At 41.3% G+C, this 19,888-nt stretch overlaps 1 protein-coding gene across 1 annotated transcript in view; it reads left to right on the top strand.

Moving 5' to 3' along the window:
* c5 (complement component 5) overlaps positions 1 to 19,888 on the top strand; it is a 182,741-nt gene that overhangs the window by 78,848 nt on the left and 84,005 nt on the right. Inside the window, exons 33-34 of the mRNA XM_060907120.1 lie at positions 8,794 to 8,892; positions 9,052 to 9,223. Of these exons, the coding sequence (XP_060763103.1) occupies positions 8,794 to 8,892; positions 9,052 to 9,223 (271 nt within the window). The remainder of the gene's footprint in view (positions 1 to 8,793; positions 8,893 to 9,051; positions 9,224 to 19,888) is intronic.

The raw sequence follows: 19,888 nt of genomic DNA, 5'->3' as shown, positions 1-19,888 counted from the left end.
TTATAGACTCATTACACATAAACTAAAATGTTTCAAGCATTTTTCTATTTTAATTATAATCAGTATGGCATACAGTACAAAAACATAAAAAAAACATCTCAAAATATTAGAATATTTCATTTCGAGTTTGAGTAAAACAGTATGAACACAGTGTATCTCTCGGTCTAGTTCAGTACACACAACCACAATCATGGGGAAGACTGCTGACTTGACTGTTGTCCAGAAGATGATCACTGATGCCCTCCACAAGGAGGGTAAGCCACAAAAGATCATTGCTGAAAAGGGTGGCTGGAAAAGGTGCACAAGCAACAGGGATGTCTTGAGAGGACTGTCAAGAAAAGTTGATTCAAGAACTTGGGAGAGCTTCACAAGGAGTGGACTGAGGCTGGTGTCACTCAAGACCCATCACGAACAGACATCTTCAAGAAAGGGAATACAACTTCCGCATTCCTAATATCAAGCTACTCCTGAGCCAGAGACAATGTCAGAAGTGTCTTATCTGGGCTAAGGAGAGAAAGAAATGGACTGTTGCTCAGTGGTCCAAAGTCCTCTTTTCAGATGAAAGTACATTTTGCATTTACTTTGGAAATCACATTTCTAGAGTCTGGAGGAAGAGTGGAGAGGCACAGAATCCAAGGTGTTTGAAGCCCAGTGTGAAGTTTCCACAGTCTGTGATGATTTGGGGTGCCATGTCATCTGCTGGTGTTGGTCCACTGTATTTTATCAAGTCCAAAGTCAACACAGCCATCTACCAGGAGATTTTAGAGCACTTCATGCTTCCATCTGCTGACGAGCTTTTTGGAGATGCTGATTTCCTTTTCCAGCAGGACTTAGCACCTACCCACAGTGCCAAAACTACTACCAAATGGTTTGCTGACCATGATATTACTGTGTTTGATTGGCCAGCCAACTTGCCTGACCTGAACCCCATAGAGAATCTATGGGGTATTGTCAAGAGGAAGATGAGAAACATCCGACCCAAAAATACGCTGAAGTGCACAAGATGATGATCGCAAAAATACGCTGAAGGCCACTATCAAAGCAACCTGGGCTTCAATAACACCTCAGCAGTGCCACAGACTGATCACCTCCATGCCACACCACACTGATACAGTAATTCACGGTAAAGGAGCCCCAACCAAGTATTGAGTGTATAAATGAATATACTTTTCAGAAGTTGGACATTTCTGCATTGTAAATCCTTTTTTTGATTGATCTTAATAATTTGAGATACTGGATTTCTGATTTTCATGAGCTATAAGCCATAATCATCAAAATTAAAACAAAAAAGGCTTTAAATATTTCACTTTACATGTAATGAATATAGAATATATGAAAGTTTACCTTTTTGAATTAAATTATGAAAAAAGGAACTTTTTCATGGTATTCTAATTTTTTTAGATGCACTAGTATATGTATGTTGAGGGCAGACCTTATTAGTGAACAAGCTAGTTATTAGCATGCATCTTAACCTAGCTAGTGCTGTATAGTGGACCTACAAATTCACTGAGCTCTTTGCAGACCAATATTACATTCGTTACTAGTCTCATTTTCAGTGGCAATAAAGGTAACCTATGAATTCTGTTTCTACCAGAGGTGGAAAGAGTACTAAAATATTATACTCAAGTACAAGTACTGTTACTCTGATGAAATTTTACTTAAGTACAAATAAAGTTACCAGACAAAAAATCTACTCAAGTAAAAAGTAGATCATTTAAAATGTACTTTGAGTAAAAGTAAAACGTTACTTTTAACAATGGGTGTTTTCTGCCTCCATTGTGTTGTGCAAAAATGAAAAAGAAGAGGAAACAAGGATATATGTACATCTCAACCCAGATGTTTTATTTAAAGGAAGTGTATCAAATTGAATGCTTAGGATAATGCTGCATTAAAACTGAGACAAACAAAAAAGGTCAATACACACAGTCATGTCGTTTACATCGCCCTGACCACACACAAAGCATTGTACACGAAATATGAAAGTGAAATGTTGCACCGAAATCTCGTAGCTTGCCTGTGTGCACTGTGTGTTATTGAACAATTCAATTCAAACATTATTTGTTTTACTTAGTATTCCTTTCTGGCCTGTTGGATGTAGAATGGTAGGAGGACTGATCACGTCAGGTTGGCGAGCTAACTTGCTTGCATGATTAGCCAACTGAATAACAGACTAGTTACCGTTATGTTACAGTACCAACAGGTTGCTACTTCAACATTAGCAATGCCATCCACTATTTTTGGAATATAACCAGCCTATTGTCGGTTTTACTATGGAAAGGAAACATTATGATCAGGGGCGCAGATACGTTTTTTGAACTGGGGGGGACAAAAAACTGGGGGGGACAAAAAACTGGGGGGGACAAAGCTGCCAGCAAACCAACCCCAACCCCGATATGCCTGTCAAACTTGTTGTGGGTAACCATAGCAACCAAGCTCGAGCTCGAAACCTGTGCAGTCTGCGCAGCTCAACCAACCGAATATCAGTCTTTGTTTTGTTTTATGTGAGTTGTTGCAACTATGTATACACTGCTGTGCACCTCAATAAACCGAATGGTAATTAGTCTTTTGATTTTTCTGTGAGGTTTGCCTTATGCAAAGAAAGACAGCATAGATGTTTTTTCCTCCCTATAAGTGGGGGGGACCGAACGAGGTGAATTTAAATCTGGGTGGGACGAATCCCACCCGTCCCACCCTCTATCTGCGCCCGTGATTATGATGCCAATGACAATACTTACCTCAACATGCTTGCGCAGATTAGACGTCGAATTTTTGTATGCCGCAATGGTTGTCTTCTTGGGCACACAAATGAGCTTAACCTAGTTCAAAGCATGACGCTAGCAGTAGCTGCATAAGGCAAAATCATGTGGGCCTTTCATCAACAACAAGCCACGGCGGGCAAACATTAATAATCAAGCGTCCTTACCTTAAAACGTTGTCTTGACCACAGAACTTCTCAAGTATTTCACTTAAATCCACACAGGTTAACAACACACCCAACACAGCTAGTGAGAAATGTGGATCTGCGCTAGCTTTGTATTGCTATTCCCCTCAGTATGCTTACACTGTCTGCTGCCCGAACTGTGAACATTATAGGCTACAATCTTTTCATCAATTTCTTCAGTAGATGCCGTTTTAGACATTTTATTATCCCCATCGAAATATGCTATTATACTAACAGGATTATAACTCAAATCACACGACACGTATTCAAATCACAACTGATTTATTTTACTGTTGGACAGATCATAGCATGCACATAGCCTAGCTGCTGGTAGGCTGATAACTGATAAGTAGCTGATATTCTGAACAGATTGGTGATCCTTACCTTAAAAAAGTCTGTGACTTTAGGCAACGATTCTATCATTACCTGCATCTCTCTCTTTTTTTCCTTTTATGCGCCCCGCTAACATGTGAACGCTTCATCTTTCAAAGCCTCTAAATTTGTGTCTCTGTAGTCTGCAGTCTTTGGCGCGCTTTCGTGCGTGACATTACATTTTGTTACATTTTATTCTGGTACAGTTGTGGGTGTTCGTTTCGCGAACCACATCCACCATGTCTCTTACAGCAGGCTACTGTGCGCTCATTTATTTCTAACCTTATTTCTATCCGTACATTAATGTAGGCCCACGATTCCGACAGTTTATTATTTTATTAATATTACAAGGCCCCTGATTGGCTGTGGCCCAGGGGGTTGAGCCCCCCGAAGCCCCCCCCTTAAAGCACCGGTGCATGTCCGCCATCGTCTGTGTGAGACTCGCGCGCGCGACAACTGTCCTTCCCGTGATTCATTTCCAGAACGCATTTCCCCAGGGGCGTCAGAAGCATTTTTAATGTGGGGGGGACACACTGGCGGGGGGTCCTCCGCCAGAAAAATTTTAATTAATTTTCAACAATAAGTCCTCATTCAACTAGTCCATATATTCATCAGCCTGTTTTTAAACCCACCGCTACGCCTAAGATAATGAGATGAATGTGACACAATTTATCACCAACAATGACTTTATGGATGCATTTTACTTTTTATTTTGTGTTTTCTATTTAGTTTTAGATGTAACACAACATGCCACTGGGCCAAGCAATAGTGACACTCAACTGTATGTTTAAAAATAAGAATATTCATAATCTCACACAATGAACAGGCATGACATGGCATCATGCAAACTTCATAACACAAAATCACACTGTGTCAAGCAACGGTGGCACATAAAAAATAACTTCACACAATGAACAGGTGCAATTTTGTTCACCACCAACAGTGACTTTAGTGGGTGCATTTTACTTTTTTCCGATTTAGCGATACTCATAACAAAAATGGCATGGCATCATGCAGTCTTCATAACACAAAATTACACTGGGTCAAGCAACGACACATAAAAGAGAACTTCACACAATGAACAAGTGCAGTTTTGTCAACCTACATGCAATGGTGGTACTACAGTAGCATTTACAGATTAGTATAACAAATAGATTTATAGATAGAACTCCTTCTTATATTGGTGGCACCACAATTTCTACCACTTCATAACTTTTATCCCCCTTTCCTTCACAATCCACCTGGAATAACATCCATCTCTCTCCATCGCTTTCCTCTCTACTATTCCTTCCCCATACACTGATTTCCCATCTTACTTTTCAGAAAACTGCCAAAGACCAGACAAAACAAAGAATCAGGGCTTTGAACCAGAATTTTTTTCCTATTGGTTCGTTCCGAACAGAAACGGAATTTTAACGTTTCCGGTTTGGGGTTCCACCATTAAATAGACGTTCCCGAACCGGTTAGAACAAAAAAATTTCGTTCCCGGAACGGTTAATTACGTTCCCTGTCAGCTGTTTAACAAATGGCTATAAAATTATGTCTCTGTCTCATCCAGCTTAAGCCAAATGTAGGCTAATTCTATTACAACCTTCATTAAATAAGACAAGAAATAATTCAAAACAATTATTATTTCAAATGTTGGCGATTTGGATTCTCAGTATGTCTTCCCATCTACACAAACAGAAAAAGTGCCAAAAATGAAAGATAATTCGTTTAGTGTGTTACCAAAGGCTAGTCAGGCCCTATAGAGGGCTACCGCATGACGTCACCGCGCCGCAAGATTTTGTTAGGCGCCATATTGGAAGACCAAGTACACATCTATGCAAGTACATACATACATAAAACAAACTACACCTGAAATGTAGCCAGGGCCGGTTCTGCCCTAATCTGGACCCGGGTGCAACATCGCGCAAACCCCCCCCCCCCACCCCCCCCACCCCCCAAAAAAAAACACCAGTCTAAATCAGGACAACCATTACATAACTATAACTATAAACATTTTATATCAACTATTTTAACTAAATGGGCTATAATAAATAAGCCTGCAGGCAGCCACGGCGGGCTGCCTCAGAAAAGTAACCATTTGTCCTACCTTAAAACTCGTTTTGCATTTTCTGCCTCCTTTTTTGTATTTTCGACCCTCCGTTTATTTTCTTTCCTTTTCTGAAAACCCGATTTGTGTCCAGACATTTTGTTCTGCTACCAACGAACTAACTCGTCAGGTCTCGTCTCTCGAGCCCGCGATGATTCCCGTGGGAAGGGCAACAACTGATACATTTTTACAAACAGACAATAGGGAGGTTGCAACGTTCAGGCTCTTCTTTGCTCAGACACTCAGTAATGGAGACGTGATAGTAGTCCACCCTCCCGCTCTCTCCATTCAGTCAGCGAACGTCACACAGGAAGTGAACCCCAGCGGGTCATAGAAACTTGCGCAGGAGAAGAATGGCTTTTATTTGTAGGCTACAGAAACTTTGAGGAACGAAATAAAAACCGGTATTAACCGGTTACCATTATTTTTAATAAGCGTTTCTGTTCCGGAACATAAAAAATAATAAAGTTTCTGGTTTCGTTTCTGTTCCATGTGAAATAGAAAAAGTTCCCGGTTTTCGTTTTCGTTCCTTGAACCGGTTCAAAGCCCTGCAAAGAATCAATAAATATCATCAGAGCAGACTTGACCTCATTCTTGGCATTACTGTAAGGCAGGCCTACTGGGTTTGAATGAAATGATAGCTAACGTTAAGCTAGCTGATACATCTCCTAACATTGACTAGCCAGCTAACTGCACTAACATTTCCATTGGGACAAAAAAAACCTGTCCTGTGGGGAAATTTTGACTGACTTTCCGCTTCTTTGTACAGGGTCTCCGCGGATCCTTAAAAAGTCTTAAAAAGTCTTATTTTTAATATGTGTTTTTTAAGGTCTTAAAAAGCATTATATTTCGCTATTTTTTGAGCTATGGTATTAAATTTCACATGGGAGGTATTAAATTTCATCCGGGTAGCCTACGGTAAATGAAAAAAAAAAACATATGTCTGGATTTTTTTTCCACGCTAACGTTATTTATTCAACCAGCGTCGTTTGTTATCAAGATGCTGAACAAGTAGCACAAGAGCCGTTGTGTGTCTAGCACTAGTTCTAATAGCGCAGGAACCATGCCACAGGGGGCACTGTGTTCTTTTATCCATGTAGTAGAACCATTGAGAGTAGAGCAGACGAGGAAGAAGTGGTTGAACTTGAACATGAACGGAGATGGGGAAGTGTAAGTTTAGTAACAAGTGGCTTGAGGAGCCAAAATACAAAAGTTGGCTAACAACAGCAACTTCAGAATATGAAGCGAGATGTAAGGTATGTCGGAAAGACATCAAGTTAACAACAATGGGCTGTAAAGCCCTTGACGCTCACTCGAAAGGGGAAAAGCATATGTGCTATGCTGCTAGTCGGGCAACAACAGTCCCCATGCCAATGTTCGCCTCTACGGTCACAAAAAGTGCAACGCCAGCTTTAGCGTCTCCGGGTCCCAGCACAAGTGCTTTCGCGGCATTCGCCCCAACCGCTACGCTGAAGGCAGAAATACTGTGGGTTCTGCAGAAGATGCACTTATTTATTAAAAAAAATGCTCTGAACTTAACCTAGAGTGTGCTTTTTTTTTTTACTGTACGTATTTGTTCCGCGGTAGTGGTCTTATTTTTTATACTCAGTGGTCTTAAAATGGTCTTAAAAAGTATTATTTTTGCTGGTCAGAAATGTGCAGAGACCCTGTTGTAAAGAATGTCCTTATGTCCATTGTGTCTGGGAGCAAATACTGCAAACAATTAATCATCAATCAAGAATACCCCATTAGGCTAAGCTTATTTCACTGTTTAGTTGAATATTAATTTAACGTGGCCTAGGGTTAATTTTGAGGGCATATCACAAAAGAATAAGGTTTTAGCAAAAGCTAGACATTGTGAGGTTGCAATGGGGCTGACGTCACCTCCTCCACTTTCCAGCAGCTGCACCAACATTTCTGTGCTCGCGCTGAGATTCACTTCACTTGCGCGCGGTGAGCTGTTGTAGGGAACGCCCGGAAAACCCGGAGTGGATTTTCAGTGGGCTGTGTATTCTCTTATCGATCAAGTGGAATGGATTCTTTCACGAAGCAATAGAAACGGCGCTGGGTGAACTAATATTTTATGTTAAATGTGGGGGGGTCCAAACGAAGAATTATGAAATGTGAGGGGGACATGTCCCCTTCACATTCAATGGTGGCGACGCCCATGCATTTCCCCTTCTCCGTTTTAGCCTTTTTTTATTTTTTATTTTTACTTTTTTACTCCGTAATGGTTGTGATGTAAAATGTACCGAAGTACACTGCTTAAAAGAAAACATACTTAAGTAAAAGTAAAAGTACACTCTTTAAAAATTACTTGAAAAAGTATAAGTACACAAAAAAGCTACTCAAGTACAGTAACACGAGTAATGTAATTCGTTACTTTCCACCTCTGGTTTCTACCATGTACAGCTAAGGTTAGTGCTGGATTGGAAAACAACAAACCTAACGCAGTGTCATGCTCTGGCTCTGCCTACGCAAGACTGTACCAACGTAATGAATAGGGTGAAATATAAAGACCTATCTATTCTAATAATTTTGCAGCAAATGGAAAACCAAACCAAAAGGTTGTTGTATTTGCTCAATATAAGAGACAAAATTATTAAAAATAATTTTATTAAATTAACTTACACATGGTAATAATGTTAATCTTGTCTTCTGAGGGCCCTCTGTCAATGCTGAGCCCTTAGAATTGTCCTAACCCCCCCCCCCCACCCACACACGGCGCCTCTGTCTGCAAAAGCAACATGACAAACATACTTAAATTACTTACATTTACATATGCACAACATGGCCAAAAGTTTGTGGACACCTGGCCATCATATCCATATGGTTCTTCACCAAACTGTTGCCACAAAGTTTTAAGTACACAACTGTATAGAATGTCTTTGTATGCTGAAGCATGACAATTTCCTTTCACTTGAACTAAGAGGCCCAGACCTGTTCTAGCATGGCAGTGCCCCTGTGCACAAAATGAGGTCCATGAAAACATAGTTTGCCAAAGTTGGAGTGGAAGAACTCAAGTATCCTGCATAGATCCCTCACCTCAACCCCAATTAGGAATGAAGTAGAATGCTGAATGCACATTAGGCCTCCTTGCAAATATCAGTGCCTGATCTCACTAATGCTCTTGTCACTGAATAAACCCCCCACCACCACATTCAAAAATCTAGTGGAAAGTCTAGATGGTACAAGAGTGTAGGTTCTTATAATAGCATTGGGGGACTACATCTGGAATGTAATGTTCAACAAGGACACATGGGTGTGATGGTCAGCTGTCCACAAACTTTTGGCCATTCATTGTACATATTTTAAAATATAAGTATATGGCATTTAAATATGTCTATAGTATTTTGTATACTTTGTATTGTCTCAATTTTCCAAGGGTGCAGGTGCAGACGTCACTGAACAGTCTGTGTTTCTCACATCGTTTGTAGTAATTGGGATCAAAAATGCCTTGACAATTCCCAAGTCCAACTTGGAGGTAAGAATGATTCATCTCTGGTTCACTCTCCTGCCATTACTTTTCTCTGCACATTAAAAATGTAACAGTAATACTGCATTGTTAGCAATTCTTATTATAGTACAATGTAGCAGGCTACCATATGTAGCAAGCTAATATAGCAGATATCTGTCTCTCCAGCGGTATGCACATGCTGTGGAGAAGGCGACACACTACTTGTCCTCACAAATGACAAAGCTGAAAAGTTTATATGTGAGAGCCATAGCAGCATATGCCCTAACCCTTGTTGACCTCAACAACCAACATGCAGTCATACTTTATGAAAAGCTTAAAAAAGAGTCACAAATTAAAGGTGAAGTATAATTTCCCATCTACACCAAGCACTAAAATTTATAACACACACATCTACATATACATAAATTTTCCATAAAAATGAATAAATGCTGCTGTATAAATATATTGCACAAAAGAAAAAAAACTGAAATGTATATTGCACTGTAATGAATGAAGTTGCACAAAGAGGCACAATTGCAATAGAAGTGTGTGTGTGTGTGTGTGTGTGTGTGTGTGTGTGTGTGTGTGTGTGTGTGTGTGTGTGTGTGTCAGTGGCGGCTGGTAGTCTTTCAAACGGGAGGCTGGTCGGTTACGATATTTCCAGATTTTAAAAGAAAAAAGAAAAAACACATCAATTTTGCCCATACTCTTGCCTCTGATCTGGCTGATTGTTGGCAGGGTCACAAACTGTGAAATAACAGGTTCTTTTGGCCCATTAGCCTACTGTCCAATATACATGATGGTGGTGTTGGGGGGGTATATTTTAACATTTTATATTTTAAAATTGTGGCATGTTGTTTAAAAATTGATCATTATTGATCAGCAGCTCTTTGTCAGGAACCTCAGCAGTAACAGCAGAGTGTTCGGGAATAGGCACAAGCACTGACCTTGGGGAGCCAAACATAGAGCTGGGTGCCACACATTTCACTCAATGACACTTTCCCTATATTTTACTTATTTTGACTGAGAAATGTTTTATTGACAATTTTGATAACCCTTCACTTTTAATCCAGGTCTGTAGTGTGAAATGTTCTCGGCTGTGTTTTTGTTTAAAAATGTTTTCCAAATTGTAGCTGTGTTTAATTCATATCCAGAGAAATATATATTCCAATATAATATACTCAGCATAAACATTTTAAATAGATTCTATATTTTTGGTCCATCCATGACATATTACTAAAGTAGCCTATTTACTGTTGTTGATGTGGGTCACTTGCTGTTAGCCAATTCACTTTCTCGTACCAGGGGAGCTGAAAGGAACGAGTATTATTCCCTACCTTTTTCACCAAGTCAATTTGAGGCGTTGGTCTACCCTGCTCTTTAATTTTAATTTTTTCCTCGAAAGGAAGACTGGCAAATGGCTTCGCCAAAATTAAATCAACAATGCTTGGCATCCGTGCGCAGCTTTCTTGCTAGCTGACTAGCCCCCTCAAGTTCAAGTTCAGTCACTCAAATAAACGAAATTTCTGGAACTAAGATAGCAAACTTGACAAAACTATATTTACACTTTATTTACAATGAAAATATCACACACACATCACATTATCTCTAGCCGCTTTATCCTTCTACAGGGTCGCAGGCAAGCTGGAGCCTATCCCAGCTGACTACGGGCGAAAGGCGGGGTACACCCTGGACAAGTCGCCAGGTCATCACAGGGCTGACACATAGACAGACAACCATTCACACTCACATTCACACCTACGGTCAATTTAGAGTCACCAGTTAACCTAACCTGCATGTCTTTGGACTGTGGGGGAAACCGGAGCACCCGGAGGAAACCCACGCGGCAATGAAAATATCTCATCTCATCTCATTATCTCAAGCCGCTTTATCCTTCTACAGGGTCGCAGGCAAGCTGGAGCCTATCCCAGCTGACTATGGGCGAAAGGCGGGGTACACCCTGGACAAGTCGCCAGGTCATCACAGGGCTGACACATAGACAGACAACCATTCACACTCACATTCACACCTACGGTCAATTTAGAGTCACCAGTTAACCTAACCTGCATGTCTTTGGACTGTGGGGGAAACCGGAGCACCCGGAGGAAACCCACGCGGCAATGAAAATATATACAAACTAAAAAAGCTGGTAGAAACCGTATGTAATGAATGAAATCGAAATGTAAGCTGATCACTTACAATACACCACAGCACTTGCGAATCCGCGTAGGACTGAACTGAAATTCACCGCTGCCTGTCTATATTTGAAACGAACTGTCAATCAAAGAAAATATCCGGCCACTTTCACTAATCACCAGTCTCCTCGCGGAAAGCTTTGCCATGTCCCTCCCACTGTGAGGCTGGGAGTCCGGTGGGCGGGTGTTTTCACAGTATTTGTCCAATAACCAATTTGCATTTTGATATTGAAATGCGCATAGCTCCCAAATGCCATTGAAGTCCACTGAGGCTGGGAGTCTGGTGGGCGGGCGTTTTCGCAGTATTTGTCCAATAACCGTCTTGCATTTTGATATTGAAAAGCAGATAGCTCCCAAATGCCATTGAAGTCCACTGAGGCTGGGAGTCTGGTGGGCAGGCGTTTTCGCAGTATTTGTCCAATAATCGTCTTGCATTTTGATATTGAAAGCGCATAGCTCCCAAATGCCTTTGAAGTCCACTGAGGCTGGGCTGCATCGCGCTGTCACGAGGGGGAAAAACTCACGCACACATTAGGCAAACTGAGGAAAGTTATAACGGAATGATTTCGCACGGTAGTTGGGTTGAGCACATATATTTCTATGATTCTGGATCTGAAATAGCATTGTTATAAGCCTAGCGCAATTCATCCTACACGATGTTCGTCATTTTTAGAGGAGGCTGAGCCTCCCTTGTTGTCTTGGAGCAATCGCCCGTGGTGTGTGTGTGTGTGTGTGTGTGTGTATGTGTGTGTGTGTGTGTGTGTGTTGCACTTACAGTGTGGGCAGAAGTTTACATACAGTGACATGAATGTCATCTTGTATATGAATGTCATGGCAATATTTGGGCTTTCAGTAATTTCTTTGAACTGTTCTTCTTCTGTGGCAGAATGATTGTACAGCATACATCTTTAATTTAAAAAAAACACACTAGAATTTGGTGCACAAGTTTTCATTTTCTTTGGGTTTTCTGAAATCAACACGGTCAAAATTATACATACAGGGTCAAAAATTTACATAATCTCACATAGATTAATTAATTCAGAGGTGCTGAAACTTCCAAAAATGTCTCTTATCTTGCCAAGGCCACGGTCTCTTAACTTCCTGTTAGTGATCATGATTGACTACAGCTGGTAGCTTCTCTGTGCCTTCATAAAAAGGGTTTGTTTACAGCACTCACTGGATTGACCAGCACACAGGAAAATGGGAAAGTCCAAGGAGCTCAGTGCACATCTGAGAAAGAGGATCACAGATATACACAACTCCAGAATGTCTCTTGGAGCCATTTCTAAACAAGTGAAAATTCCAAGATCAGTTCAAACAATTGTATCCAAGTTATTGTGAGGTGTAGTCACTTTGCCAAGCCACTTTGCTTCAAGAAAACCCAAACTGTCACCCTCAGCTGAAAGGAAATTGGTTTGGATGGTCAGGAACAACCTGAAAACCACCATAGCACAGCCCTGCCATGAACTGGAAGCTGATGGATCACTGTCTACAGTTCAGATCACCATGGACTAAGAGGCTGCTATCCAAGAAATCCCCCCCACCCCTGCGCTCCAAAATTGACACCTTCAAACATAACTAAAGTTTGAAGCTGACCACACAGACAAAGAAAAAGCCTTCTGGAGGATAGCTGTATGGTCAGATGAGACAAAGAATGAGTTGTTTGGCCACAATGACCACCATGTACAGAGGGACACTGTACCAGCTGGTGGTGATGGTCAGATCATCATGCTCTGGGGCTGTTTTGCTGACAGTGGAACTGGTTCATTGCACAAAGTGGATGGAGGACTACCTCAGAATTCAACATAAAGCATCAGAAACTTGAATGGGACTTGGGAGTTACAACAGGACAATGAACCCAAACACGCATCAGAGCTGGCTGTGGAGGATAAAGCAGGCTAACATTAAGCTTAAAACAAGTCCTGACTTCAACCCGATTGAAAATATGTGGACTGTGCTTATAAGTCAAGTCCATGCCAAGAAAAAAAAAACAAATTTAATTGAACTCTACCAATTCGATCATGAAGAGTCATGAAATATCCAACCAGAATTCTGCCAGAAGCTTGTTCATGGTAAACAAAAATGTTTGGTCAAGGTGAATCTTGCAAAGAGACATTTTACCCAAATATTAGGTGTGCTGTATGTATATTTTTGATCCTGTATGTATGTATAATTTTGACCCTGTGTTGATTTCAGAAAACCCAAAGAAAATTTAAAACTTGTGCACCAAATTCTAGAGTGTTTTTTTTAATAGAGATGTATGCTGTACATTCTGCCACAGAAAAAGAACAGTTCAAAGAAATTACTGAAAGCCCAAATATTGCCAATGACCTTCACATAGCCAAGATGACGTTCATGTCACTGTATGTAAACTTCTGACCACAAATGTGTGTGTGTGATATCCCTGCGATGACCTGGCGACTTGTCCAGGGTGTACCCCGCCTTTCGCCCGTAGTCACCTGGGATAGGCTCCAGCTTGCCTGCGACCCTGTAGAAGGATAAAGCGGCTAGAGATAATGAGATGAGATGATATATATAAAAATAAAATCAGGGCTTGAAATTCATTTTTTTTCACCAGCCAGCCGGACTAGTAACCTTCCAAAGTAACTAGCCAAACAGAAAATCAACTAGCCAAAATTTGTTCATGTATGAATTTTACTTCTGTCAAAAATAACGCAAAAGAGAGTAGTTACCATTGTTCATGACTAATGTGCATTTATTTCAAGACCCGAGTATTTTGATACTGTTGTTAAATACATAAATGAAAACAACACAGAGCACCATAATATAATATAAAAAAATAATATATTGGAAAACTTGGCAACTTGGTGTATGAGTATTGAAAGCAAATATACTTACTATCATGACTATAGCACCCAAAATATGTCCAACATGCTTTCTGTATTTAACCATTTATGAGAGAGAAAGCATTAGGAGCTTCATATTGACTAGGAATCAACTTGAAAAAAATTAATTATTCCATAAAAATTGTATCGCAGCCAAGGCCTACCCTGCTCCCACGTTTGCTTATAAGTCCTTTGTCATTTCTCCTCTCCAGACCGAGGTCGCTTTGTCCCCGTCTTTGGCAGTTTCTGTACACCTTTCAGAAAATTCCACATCGCAACATAGCTTTGGCAGATGTAGATGTAAACAACAACAAAAACACGTGTTTAAATGGGCGATAATGTGGCTACATCTATTGAATTTGATAACGTGATGTGGCAGCAGGGGCGTGGCCAAGTGTTGGTCTGTGAATGGAGAGCGGAGTCAGGGAAGGTAAGTGGTGGAATCATTGAATCTGATGGGGATTAACCTGTGTTTGTGTGTCTTCCCCAGTGACCGTGCCCTTTAAAAGGAGAGGAGAGCAGAGAAAGGGAGCTCTCTCTCCCCAACCAGAACACGTGTGTGTGTGTGTGTGTGTGTGTGTGTGTGTGTGTGTGTGTGTGCGCGTGCGCGCGCGCACATGCGGCTGGGAAGTGATAAAAGGCTGAAAAGCGAGCAATAAATAGTTCATTGAGAACTCAGTTCTGGCCTGCCGTGCTTCTGTGCTCCACCCACCTGGTCCAATACTACACGTGATTACCGCGATATTCAATGAGATGCGTTATATGCATGCGCTGTAGTGAAAAAACCGACAGCCTGACTCGTACACAATATGATTCGGAATTCTTCGGTATCTTCCATCCTGCCGATAAACACATCGATTAACACAGACACGGCACGCACTTAATATGTGGCGGCTTTAGTTGACGGTGTGTCTGAATCTTCGCTTCATATATCTCATCTCATTATCTCTAGCCGCTTTATCCTTCTACAGGGTCGCAGGCAAGCTGGAGCCTATCCCAGCTGACTACCGGCGAAAGGCGGGGTACACCCTGGACAAGTCGCCAGGTCATCACAGGGCTGACACATAGACACAGACAACCATTCACACTCACATTCACACCTACGGTCAATTTAGAGTCACCAGTTAACCTAACCTGCATGTCTTTGCACTGTGGGGGAAACCGGAGCACCCGGAGGAAACCCACGCGGACACGGGGAGAACATGCAAACTCCACACAGAAAGGCCCTCGCCAGCCCCGGGGCACGAACCCAGGACCTTCTTGCTGTGAGGCGACAGCGCTAACCACTACACCACCGTGCCGCCCGCTTCATATATATTTTTTATTTTCAACTAGCCAGCCGGGCTGGCTAGTGACAGGAATTATCCGCCAAATGACAAATTAAGTTGCCTCGGGCGACCGGACCACCGCGAATTTCGAGCCCTGTGTGTGTGTGTGTGTGTGTGTATATATATATATATATATATATATATATATATACAGTGTATATATATATATATATATATATATATATATATATATATATATATATATATATATATATATATGAGAATGAGGGTGAAGTTGTGACGAGACCTAGTTATTGTCCGTTATTGTCCTGGTTAAGAGCCCAAATGGCCTGAGGGAAGAAGCTCTTCCTCATTCTCTCTGTGTTAGCCTTAAGGGAGTAAAAGCACTTCCCTGACCTTAAAAGAGAGAAGAGTCCACAGTTGGGATGGCTGAGGTCCTTCATTTTCTTCCTGGCTTTGATCTGGCACCATTTGGTGTAGATAGACTATAGGTCAGGGAACTTTGTGTGGATGATGCGCTCAGCTGATCACACCACTCTCTGGAGAGCCTGTTTGTCCTGCTTGGTGCTATTCCCAAGCTATGTGATGATATTTCCCATCAGGATGTTCTCGATGGTACAGGAGTAAAATTTCCTCGGCACCCTCAGTAGAAGACGAAAGTCTCTGAAATGTCTTAGATGGAACAGACAGTGGTGAGTCTTCTTAACCAGAATGTTAATTTGGCAAGACCATGACAGGTCTTGCATGATGTGAATGTCCAGGTATTGAAAACTATCTACTCTCTCCACTGGGGTCTGGGTGATGTTGAGGGGCTTGTAGTTCCTCCCCTGTTTTGTGCAGAAGTCCACGATCAGTTCCTTTGTCTTGTGCAACATAGACATGAGTGTTTTACTGGGAAATACACCATTTGTATTTTTCATGCAAATTACATCCGGGACACTCATGAAGAAATCAATGAATTGTTTTGATAAATTTTGGTACTTTGTTTGTGAATGTCAATATAATAAAAAGAAAATTACACATTAGCATGAAGATATAAAGTTTCTTCTCATGTATAAAAACTTGTATTTTTCATACAAAATACATCATGGATCTTCATGACATATTTAAATAATATTGGTTGGCTTCGAGTGGTCTATCAGATATATATACCATTCAACCAGCATGAAATTGAACGAGTCAAACACGAGTTCAATATCATGCTAGCTGAATGGAATATACAGTTAGGTCCATATATATTTGGACACTGACACAAATTTTGGCTTTTTACCTGTTTACTGAAACATATTCAAATTATAGTTATATAATGGGAATGGACATAAAGTCCAGACTTTCAGCTTTCATTTGAGGGTATCCACATTAAAATTGGATGAAGGGTTTAGGAGTTTCAGCTCCTTAACATGTGCCACCCTGTTTTTAAAGGGACCAAAAGTAATTGGACAATTGACTCAAAGGCTATTTCATGGGCAGGTGTGGGCAATTCCTTCGTTATGTCATTCTCAATTAAGCAGATAAAAGGCCTGGAGTTGATTTGAGGTGTGGTGCTTGCATTTGGAAGATTTTGCTGTGAAGAAAACATGCGGTCAAAGGCGCTCTCCATGCAGGTGAAACAAGCCATTCTTAAGCTGCAAAAACAGAAAAAACCCATCCGAGAAATTGCTACAATATTAGGAGTGGCAAAATCTACAGTTTGGTACATCCTGAGAAAGAAAGAAAGAAAGCACTGGTGAACTCATCAATGCAAAAAGACCTGGACACTCACAGAAGACAACAGTAGTGGATGATTGCAGAATAATTTCCATGGTGAAGAGAAACCCCTTCACAACAGCCAACCAAGTGAACAACACTCTCCAGGAGGTAGGTGTATCAATATCCAAATCTACCATAAAGAGAAGACTGCATGAAAGTAAATACAGAGAGTTCAGTGCACGGTGCAAGCCACTCATAAGCCTCAAGAATAAAAAGGCTAGATTGGACTTTGCTAAAAAATATCTAAACAAGCCAGCACAGTTCTGGAAGAACATTCTTTGGACAGATGAAACCAAGATCAACCTCTACCAGAATGATGGAAAGAAAAAAGTATGGCGAAGGCGTGGTACAGCTCATGATCAAAAGCATACCACATCATCTGTAAAACACGGCGGAGGCAGTGTGATGGCTTGGGCATGCATGGCTGCCAGTGGCACTGGGTCACTAGTGTTTATTGATGATGTGACACAGGACAGAAGCAGCCGGATGAATTCTGAGGTATTCAGAGACATACTGTGTGCTCAAATCCAGCCAAACTGATTGGTTGGCATTTCATAATACAGATGGACAATGACCCAAAACATAAAGCCAAAGCAACCCAGGAGTTTATTAAAGCAAAGAAGTGGAATATTCTTGAATGGCCAAGTCAGTCACCTGATCTCAACCCAATTGAGCATGCATTTCACTTGTTAAAGACTAAACTTTGGACAGAAAGACCCACAAACAAACAGCAACTGAAAACCGCTGCAGTAAAGGCCTGGCAGAGCATTAAAAAGGAGGAAACACAGCGTCTGGTGATGTCCATGAGTTCAAGACTTCAGGCAGTCATTGTCAACAAAGGGTTTTCAACCAAGTATTAGAAATGAACATTTTATTTACAATTATTTAATTTGTCCAATTACTTTTGAGCCCCTGAAATGAAGGGATTGTGTTTTAAAAAATGCTTTAGTTCCTCATATTTTTATGCACTCATTTTGTTCAACCCACTGAATTAAAGCTGAAAGTCTGAACTTCAACTCCATCTGAATTGTTTTGTTCACAATTCACTGTGGTAATGTACAGAACCAAAATTAGAAAAATGTTGCCTCTGTCCAAATATTTATGGACCTAACTGTATCTGATAGACCATGAAAAAAAGGCCAATGCTAGCATACACGCGAATCGGTGTTGCTAGCGCAGCAGTCCAGTTACCTTCCAGCTGGCATAGCAGTAGCGTTAGCAAAGGCCAATGCTAGCTTACCCGCAACTCGGTGCTGTTAGCGCAGCAGTGCAGTTACCTTCCAGCCGGTGTAGCAGTAGCGTTAGCAAAGGCCAATGCTAGCTTACCCGCAACTCCGTGCTTTTAGCGCGGCAGTGCAGTTACCATCAAGCCAGTGTAGTGTTAGTCAAGTCAAGTTTATTTGTGTAGTGCTTTTAACAATAAATATTGTCACAAAGCAGCTTTACAGAATTTGAACGACTTAAAACATGAGCGAATTTTATCCCTAACCTATCCCCAATGAGCAAGCCTGTGGCGACGGTGGCAAGGAAAAGCTCCCTCAGACAACATGAGGAAGAAACCTTGAGAGGAACCAGACTCAAAAGGGAACCCATCCTCATTTGGGCAACAAGAGACAGCATGACTATAATATTAACAGTTTTAACATGAAGTCAGTTTCGTTGATGTTATAAACTCTTCATTGATGGAAACTTGAGTGCAAAACTGCTCATGACAACTGCAGTCCTAAAGTTAGCAAGTCAACTGTAGTCCTCAGCCATAAAAGCATTACTATAAGAGTCCAGAATGTCCTCCAAGTGTGACTTTCAACTGTCCTCATGGGGCTGTCCTCCACAGGAGCGATGCGATGAGACTCCAACCAGACACAGGGCATCAGGATGGATCAAGCAGGTCCGAGGAGCAGAAGAGGTCAGCATCTCGATCCCAGGACCAACATGTAACTCAGAGGGACATATTTGGGGGGGAGGGGGGAGAGAGAGGAAGAGAAAACAGAGGTTGTTAGGTATGCCCAATGTCACCTGAATAAGTAGGAACAGTATACCTATTGCACTGAGTACAAGCAGGGACTCCGGCAACTAACTATGACAGCATAAATAAAAGGGGAGAGCCAGAAGGTAACACAGGCATGAGGGAGCCCCAGGACATAAAGCAGCCAGCCACTGCACCATCAACAAACTCGAGTGAGCAAGCGAGTGGGGACTGACAGCATCCATAAATCCCAGTTTACCAAAACACTCTGTCTGAGGACCCTCCAGATCTACACCTTTACCTCATAAACACCATTAACAAAAGGCTTGACTAAACAGATATGTTTTCAGCCTAGACTTAAACGCTGAGACTGTGTCTGATTCCCAAACACAACTTGGAAGGCTGTTCCATAACTGTGGGGCTTTGTAAGAAAAGACTCTGCCCCCTGATGTAGCCTTCATTATATGAGGTACCAGCAGATAGCCTGCACCTTTTGATCCAAGTAGGCATGGCAGGTCATAGAGGACCAGAAGTTCACTCAGGTACTGTGGTGCGAGACCATTCAGTGCTTTAAAGGTCAATAGTAGTATTTTATAATCAATACGAAATTTGATTAGGAGCCAATGCAGTGTGGATAAGACAGGGGTGATGTGGTCATATTTTCTAGTTCTAGTAAGGACTCTTGCTGCTGCATTTTGAACTAACTGGAGCTTGTTTATGCACTTATTGGAACATCCAGACAGTAAGGCATTACAATAATCCAACCTGGAGGTAACGAAAGCATGAACTAGTTTTTCCATGTTATGGAGTGACATTAAATTTCTTATCTTAACAGTATTTCTGAGATGAAAGAAAGCTATCTGGGTAATGTTATCAATGTGAGTTTCGAATGAAAGACTGGGGTCAATAATCACGCCGAGCTCTTTTACTGCTGCACGTGAAGAAACAGAAAGGCCATCCAGAGTTACTGTGTAATCA

This window comes from Neoarius graeffei, chromosome 24, assembly GCF_027579695.1.
Source record: "Neoarius graeffei isolate fNeoGra1 chromosome 24, fNeoGra1.pri, whole genome shotgun sequence".
Classification (NCBI taxonomy): Eukaryota; Metazoa; Chordata; class Actinopteri; order Siluriformes; family Ariidae; genus Neoarius; species Neoarius graeffei.
This window is presented reverse-complemented; position numbering and strand designations above follow the sequence as displayed.